At 42.7% G+C, this 8,599-nt stretch overlaps 1 protein-coding gene across 1 annotated transcript in view; it reads left to right on the top strand.

The window, feature by feature from the left end:
• Nucleotides 1-2,668: 2,668 nt before the first annotated feature.
• Nucleotides 2,669-8,599, top strand: part of rnf144b (ring finger protein 144B) — a 13,634-nt gene continuing 7,703 nt past the window's right edge. The window contains exons 1-4 of the mRNA XM_020611681.1: nucleotides 2,669-2,696; nucleotides 4,164-4,251; nucleotides 4,475-4,523; nucleotides 7,920-8,104. Of these exons, the coding sequence (XP_020467337.1) occupies nucleotides 2,692-2,696; nucleotides 4,164-4,251; nucleotides 4,475-4,523; nucleotides 7,920-8,104 (327 nt within the window). The 5' untranslated portion in view covers nucleotides 2,669-2,691. The remainder of the gene's footprint in view (nucleotides 2,697-4,163; nucleotides 4,252-4,474; nucleotides 4,524-7,919; nucleotides 8,105-8,599) is intronic.

The raw sequence follows: 8,599 nt of genomic DNA, 5'->3' as shown, positions 1-8,599 counted from the left end.
AGAACGGGAAGTTATTTCACAGTCATGTAATAGCAGAAGGGACACTATCACGAAGTTCCTGAATATGTAGGAAATGTTTAGCTGACTAATGCTTATAGGAAAAGTCACAGAAAAACCAACTACCAGAGCTCTGAACAAAAGGATCTGATGACTGAATGATGGCCTTAAATGTTTTTGTTTTGTTTAAGTCTAACATAAAACACAGAAGTTACCTTGTGCTGACTTGGCCTCTGCAGGATGATGGGTTTGATCTTTTGGATAGAAAGACAGGTGATACTACAGCTTCAGTAATGATATATACTCGTTTGGCATTCATGTTTCTGACTTTCAAGGTGATACTAAATTAGCGTGCAGTGTGTGTCATGTTTCTGAGAAACAAAGACAGTGTGTAACACTCACATCTAAAGCTGGACCATGACATGTCAGCATATAAAGTAATGAAGACAGTGCTGACAATTCTAATGATAACATGCATATTTTACCTGGGCAACACGTGGCCTTTTCATGCAGCTGAGTGTCTAAGGGGCAGCAGAACATCTGACAGGTTTTCCTGCAGCCCTTCACCGTCATCCTCTGTACCACCTGGAGGAGTCTCTGCATGTTGCTGGCTTTAAAAACCGTCACCTGGAGAAGAGCAGCAGGAACGGGACATGTAAGGTTTCAAACAATGATAACATCTGGCACCATATACGGATGGTGTGTGTGCGTTTTCTTTTTTTACAAGCCACAGCACTACCGGTTCCACCACCTGCTGCTCAGCACACCTTCTTCCCTTAACCCTAACCCATAACCACAGAGGAGGACTACAAACACAGCTCGACAGGGGAACAGATCTCGACACAACACTGTGTTCTGACAGAGTTTGCTACCTTGCCGAGATATGCTATCTTAGTAGCTAAGTCCATGGACTGACTAGCCCCACACCCACCCCTCACCTTAAAACATCCCTAACCCTAACACACGTTTCCACAACACCGGCACTAGTTTACAACACTTTCACCCACTTCACCCACTTCACCCACTCGCCACACGCATTTTGTCTTGTCAATAGCAGGTCGCTGAAGTACAGGAACATGTTACTGCCACCATGAGGAAAATACCACTTCCTATGTCGTTATAACGAGAAAACGTCCTGGTTTTAACAACATACTCTTCATGTTCAAACTGAAATGGCGCAAGGGGGGGGGGGACGCACACCGCAGCTATACGGAAACGGGGCCATGTTCAAGCCGAAAGTTTTATCACAAAACAATGGTTGAGATGATTTGTTTTTATACGCCTTGGAAAAATGGGCTATAGTCTATATGAACGTCTTCTGTAATATATAGGCTACACATTAGCAAGAAGAGATCCACGTTACAGGTACAGGCTATATGGGAAAATAGAAAAACCAAATCTCACCTGATTCGTGCTTTCTTTCATTTTTGTAAAAGTGTTGCTATTAAGAGGAGGAGGACTCGGGGCCAGAGGGTCAGAGCTGTCCATTGTTCCTGTGGCAGAGATGTTATTGTCGTGAAAGTAACAATCATCCACTGATATAAGTTACTGCAGGAAAAACCCCGGGAGGAGAGGTGCGCATGCGCAGTTAACCTGGGCTTTCCGAGTGGTTAGGTTGGGGTGGAGTGGTAAAATGTCTTTTTAAAATGCTAGAGTTGTGAGATTAAGAAATTGATGGTAGATGGTCAGAAACATTGCACGTAACTACTTTAGTATATGGACAGCTTAAATGCCTCAGCTTGTGGCCCTCATCAGGGTCATCATACAACACATGACATCATTTAAATAAGTGTGGAAACAGATTTGAGAATTATTATCTCTGTATGTATAACAATAAGCAGTGTTGTATGTTGCACTTATATGATCATGTAGGCCCAGCCCAGTCCAAATACTGAACGTAATGGCTGAATCTCAAAGTCATCTCTAAGATCTTAAACCCTGAACCCCCAAAGACTTTAGTGACGTCTCCTGTAAGTGACTGAGTCTGCAGGGGCTGGAAATTGTATAAACAGGAATGGGACAGCACTCTGTGACTATAACATCACCACGACAGCGATAAAGCGATGCCATGTTTCCATCTATTGTGGGTTTAGAGCTTTTATTTTACGTTTTTTACTTTCCTCACGGCTGATCCAGGCTCTTAAGAGGCTCCAAGGCTCGTCTTAAGTCAGGAAATTGCCTTAGAGTGTGGGGCAATTGACAAATACTGTATCTAATCAATTTAATATGTTTTTGTCAAAACAGCGTCATTAAGCAAAAAAAAAAACAAGAAAAAAAAACATTGCTGATGAATTAAACAGGTGCGTAATATAGGACTTTTATGTTTAAGTTGCAGTATTTAGCAGATGCTTTTGACCAAAGCAACATACAAAAACATTAAAATAACATCAGTTAACATAAGAATGGTTGTTCGATTAGGACATTTGTTGATCTTTTTACGCTTCCAGCCTTCTCTGGGTGCAGTTGGCTAATCCCGTGTCACAACGCGGAATTCCCTCGGGTAAAGTCTGCAGAGATGCCGACTTACGGAAAGTGAGCATAAAGGGCTCGAAATGGAGGCGAGAGAGCCCTCATGTACGTAACAATCTCATAGTGGGACGTCTGAGCCTCACTAACTCAGCAGAAATCCGCCTCAAGGTCCGTGAGTTTGTGAGCGTGGGGTGTGGACGGGGTGGCCATTGGGATTGGGCCATAATGAGGTAAGGTGGGGCTGTGCATGATGACGAGCACGACTGACACCATATACACAGGAAATGCGGGGCAGTACTCTAGCAGGTATAAAAGAACTCGCTTCTATAAAAAACACAGATGATCTGTCCGGTGTGTGCGCATCGGGGCGGAACTCCGTCGTGCGCAATACAGAGCGCAGAGGAGAACTGTAAACGCGTGACCATGTAGGGACAGAAATGACACACCGTCGTGTAAATAAGATAAACAACATAAACTGTAAACGTTTATGTTAAAGCTATACCCCAATATCAGAATCAGAATCCGTTTTATTGGCCAGGTGTGACGGACACACGAGGAATCTGACTCAGGTACATCGGTTCTGAAAGTGCAAACAGTAAACCAGCATAAGGCTGTGTAATATAACAAAATAGCAGTATTTACATCAACAACCAGTGCAAACAATGCAGAATAAGCAGTATGAACAGACAGTAACAATGCAGACAACAAAGGAATATTAATTGAAATGAGATTATTAGAGATAAAAATAACAACCACCCGTCTGTAGGCTGACTCATCGCTTTTTCAGATGAGACCAGTGACCGCTGTGTCATCATCAAACTTTAGGAGCTTGACAGAGGGGTCCTTGGAGATGCAGTGATTGGTGTAGAGTGAAAACAGCAGAGGGGAGAGCACACATCCCTGGGGGGCACCTGTGCTTATTGTCCGGGTGCTGGATGTGGTTTTCCCCTTGAAGCCTCTGAAGTTTGGCCACTTTACTGTATTTACTCTGACTCAAGAAGACTCAGTGATTGTAAATTAAAACCGCTGAATTAAGCGTCGTTCGTGTTTTGTAGAGCGCTGTCCCTGATCCAGTGAAGGTTTATGAAACCTCTGTCGCGTTGATCAGCTGTGTAAACAGGAAGTCACTGTAATACCACTAGTAACACACACAAACACACTTGTACGTCTACTTTGTGAGGACCTTCATTGACATAATATATTCCCTAGCCCTTTATCCTAAAACTAAATGCCTAATCTTTACCCTAACCCAAATCTAATCCTAACCTGAACCCTAAAATCAAGTCTTAATCGCCAAAAAGGTGTTTCACAAAGTGAGAATAACCAAAATGTTCTCACTTTCCACAAATGTCTTCATTCTATAGTGAAAATACTTTTTGGTTCCTACTATCTAGTAAGTACAAGAACAAGCACAGAGAAAGCAATAACAATCTTTATATAAGACCTTGTGAGGTCCAGTCAGTATCATCTAGTGCCGAAATGCAATTAGTCAGTCAAAGAATCAATTTGACATAATAAAGTAACCAACTAATTTTTTGTGACCCTAAACGAAGAGGGATTGTTCTATCGGTCCTAAATGATGCTGAGTAAGCTCTTGAAGGAGTAAGTTATAAATATTACTAGAACTGAGCGCAGGGGGCGCCAACGCGACATGTTTACACAGTGGATGAGTTTGTTTCTCCGACTGTCCCTGAAAGCACCACCAGTCTTCAGTTTAGTGAAGTAACCAGCAGGAGTAGTCAAGAGGCACACCAGCTTCCTGGATGGCAACAAAAGGCAGGAGAGGTGACACACAGCAACACACACACACACACACACGCCTACACACACACACACACAGGCAAGGCAGCTTCGAACAGACGTTTAAACATATGTCTAGTTTTTCATTAAGCCCTGTGCGTGTGTGAGGAAGGCGGTGTCCGGGCGGCGGGGGAACGGTGGGATTAGGCGTTGACAGCCGAGGTTATTGTACCAGCAAACTCTATCAACACATGTGTCTGTGTCATAGAAGAGCACTGCAGCTGTGGATCTGGACGCCGGCATCTCCGACTCCCAAGGTAGGTCCTCCCTCTCTACTCCGGCTGTGTCAGCAGCACACGGGTCCACCCTTAGCCTGGCATAGGTGTTCATTAAAGGCTGTCATACGGTGAATATGTCAGTATAAACCCTGACAGGGATGCGATGTGTCGGGTCCCATGTGTAGTTGAATACTCTAACAAATTACACGTTTAATTGTTATTTTGTGTTTTATAAAAAGCTGCATACTAACCCTCAGGGCAACTTGTAAATATGCACACAGGCTATCACAGCAGCCTGAGAGTCCTTATGGAATATAATATCCATTTTAGAGTAATACCCTCAAATCACATCTGTCTAATGTGTCCACCAAGCTGATTCTCGTTAGACACAAGTACACAAGTTTGCATTTTCCCCACCCCATCATTTTCTCCATGCTACTGTGTTTCACTTTCATTTGCTCTTGGTTTAGGCTCTACCCTAAAAGCACTCATGGTGTTGGCATCCAGGTGCAGTCTGGGGATGATTGCAGCTGTGTAAATTATGCCATATATATTCTGCTACATAGTCCTCAGGCACACACTCCCACCTGCCTCCTTCCCTGACACAGTGGCAGTCTGTGTAAAAGCAGCAGCAGCAGCAGCTTTTCACCAGGCAGATCTGGTTTTCAGTCTCTGCCTCTGGTCAACAATGATTCTTTGATGACCCTCTGTGGCTAGCATACCATCTAGACTGCAAATCATTAACCGGTCAGCCCCACGGCTAAAAGAAACTGTTAGCCCCGCAGGGCTGTTTTGATTAATTAATAGCTCTACCATTGGAGATTAAGGTTTGAAAGTGAGCTCTTATTCTCAGCTTGACTGCTTTCCTGCACCAGGGGTAGCAGTCAGGATGGATTTTTCAGGCACAGGATACTAATGGCAATGCCATTCAGTTTAAGCTTCTGGTTTTCAGTATTTTACTGTCATTTGATGCATTTAAATTATAGTTCCATAAGCAAACTTAGAAGGTGGGGTGCTTCTGAAACTTAATTCATATAAAATAATCATCAAGTTCTGATTAATTATACAGCTAATTATAAATTGAAGTGGCTCATACCTGTCATATTAAAGGTGGACGACACTGATTTGTCAGACATTCTTAGATAAAAACAGGTAATCTCACGTTTTTTTAAACTTTTACATTGGTCTGGGATGAAAAGCATCACTCTGTTATTAAATACACACGAGCTTCCATATGAATGCTCTCCCATTCTTTGGCACATTTAATTGTGTATTATTGACTGTTAAATACATATGGGAGTTTCCACACAGCACAGCCATCTGACAATAAGCCTATAATTTTCGCACGTCAGAGCCATGGTGCTAGATATGCTCAGGCAGGACAGAACAGGCTGACAGCTTTGTGGGATGGTGACTGCAGCTGGCTTAGCTCGTCTGTCTGAAAGCAGAACAGGTTACAACATGACTGTGCAGAAATATCACAGTGTGCTGCTCAACTAGCCGCACTATCAGTGATCACTGTGTAGTGTATACCGCCACGGATCAATGCTACATAGTAAAAAAAGCACTCGCTGAGACATTTAGGACACTGGTGGTGGTGATTGCTGTATTGACTGAGTGATTCCAAAGTTGACTGCCAACGTGAGCGGCCTGCTGAAATAGAAAACACAATGTATTCTGTGTGTGTTTTCGGCAGTCGCCCAAGCTGCGAAGTATTTCCTGTGTGACCCCGTTCTGTGTCCAACCAGGATTTATGGCAAATTCCAGATTACGGTATTATTAGTTCTCATGCTTTTCAGGATTAGACAGCCAAATTAACTAAAAAGATGATGCCTCGGTCTGTTGACTTCGGTTCCCTTTAGCACCAGATCAGACCTTTTTATCCACCCCCCTCTGGCCTGTTGTCCCAGAATATGTAGCTAATGTCTAATAACCAAAGGTGGAAGCTACAACTTATATTTATGGTTTATGCTGTAATTAGACAGCATTTTATGCAATATAAGTACCTTTTAGTATTTTTGCTAGCAATGCTCTGACGATGCCAGGTTGTTGGTTGGTCAGCCACCATTTTTCTGCACACTCAATATCTGAACATTATTCCATGGACTGGCACACAGTTTTGTACATTCATGGTTCCAAGAGGATGATCACCTGACCTTTCCTCTGACATGATGCTGACATTGTAATTTGTCATGAAACTGAATGGATGGCCATTAAATTTGATACACAAATTTATGTTCCTGTCAGAATCAATTGTAGCAATGATCCTCTGACTTTGCATCTACAGTATCTCAGCTGCCTTTAGTGCTAATTTGGAAATGATGGCAAGCTAACACATTAGACTAAGTTGGTGAACATGGTAAACATTACACCTGCTCAGCATCAATCTAACTACCATCTAAATGTCTGAATGTGTCCAGTACTGTATGACCAAGTACCCACAAAATGAAAAACATTCCCATCGCTCTGCTGTACTTTATGTTTAGCGGCTAAAGGTGGCATGCTAACATGCTCAGCTAAGATGGTGAACTTGGTGTACCTTCTTAACAGCAGACTTTTACGTAGCATAATCATTGTGATCATGTTGCAGATGCTAGCATTTAACTCAAGGCACTGCTGTGCTTGAGTACAGCCTCACTGAACTGCTAGCATCTTGTTAAATGGGTAACTTTATTATAAAAACATACATTTGACTTTTATTACACTGCCCAAACTTTGTAATCTGTCTCCAAGAACATGAGAAACTTTGACCTCTGAAATAAAGCATGCTCAGACATTTAGTTTTTTGTGTGCCGTCATGGTAAAGCTTTCTTTCCTCTCAGTAAAGTTTTCCAAACCATTCAATTTTAAATCAGTGAATTTCCCCCTTTTCCATTTTCTCCCACAGTAGCTTTGCTCAGTGATGCCATTATGTGCTAAACAAAATTCCAGCCAAGTGTAGCGCTGCCAGCTTGTGCTAACCATGATTCTAGAAATGACTGACAGTTCTTCCTGTTAGAATAAATGAGGAAGTGATCAGTAACTGTAGGCTCAGTAAACACAGACGGTGGACTTTGGCCTTACAAATAACACCATTTATGGAGAAACAGATGATGAGTAATCAATATTATTGCGGTAATTTTACGTAATGATACTTTGCTTCCTGCACTATGCAGCTTTAAACAGTGACTAATTCATCTCTCAGGTAACAAGAAAATAACAGTGTACTGCTTCACGGGCAGGTGAAATCATCACAGCTGGTGTACCAGTTACCAGAAGGAATCACAGGTTTGAGAAACGGTGCACAGTGTTGTCAGGAGGTCTGGCAGTGCTGAAAAGACAAAAGATTAGTATGGTGTCTGCTTTCAGGAACGTGGAGGGTGTAGCTCCTCTCTGTCCTCAGTAGAAGGGCTAGGTGCAGCCTGATTCCTTCTTACTTTCCTTCCTGCCTGCCAGGCTCCACTATGGACAGCAGTAATCCCACCTTGAGCCAGGATGCCAGAGATTCTGCACCAGGGACCCCTGAGGCCAGTGCTGACCCCCAGCTAGGGCCCAAGGTTTTCTGCAAGCTGTGCCTCAGTGAGCAGTTGTCTACAGCCACCAGGGAACTGCAGGGCTGCAACTGCAGCTTCTGCACAGAGGTAGGTAGACGTACCCAGTTTACTGAAGGCATCTACAGTGGGTAATGTTCATATTCAGGTATTTGTTTGAGCAGTGAAGGCCACGTTAGCTGTTATGTTAAACAGAATGGACTGCCTCCAGCTTCTGTTTAGCTCATATTTTTAGTCACTCTCTGTGTGGGTGGTGAAGATTTCACAAGGCTTTTGCAACACCAGACTTTTTTGGGCAATGAATCCAAATCTCCAGCATTTAAAGTACTTATAATGGGATGCACCTCTTTATTTCAGCACCACTTCCTGCTTTAAGGTCTTAAATTAGATCCTTTTATTGGCAAATCTTGCAAATTATGGCCTTAGTGAAATAAAGCAGTTTCAACACAGGGTTGACTTTCTCTCACATTTGGTTTCTTTGAATTGTCCTTGAAATGTGAAGTTGTGATTTATTAAAGCTCTTTTACCAGCTTCTTGGAACTCACAAATATGTTCTTTTTGAGAGCGTTTATAAAAAAGAACATC

This window comes from Monopterus albus, unplaced genomic scaffold (assembly GCF_001952655.1).
Source record: "Monopterus albus unplaced genomic scaffold, M_albus_1.0 scaffold116.1, whole genome shotgun sequence".
Lineage (NCBI taxonomy): Eukaryota > Metazoa > Chordata > Actinopteri > Synbranchiformes > Synbranchidae > Monopterus > Monopterus albus.
This window is presented reverse-complemented; position numbering and strand designations above follow the sequence as displayed.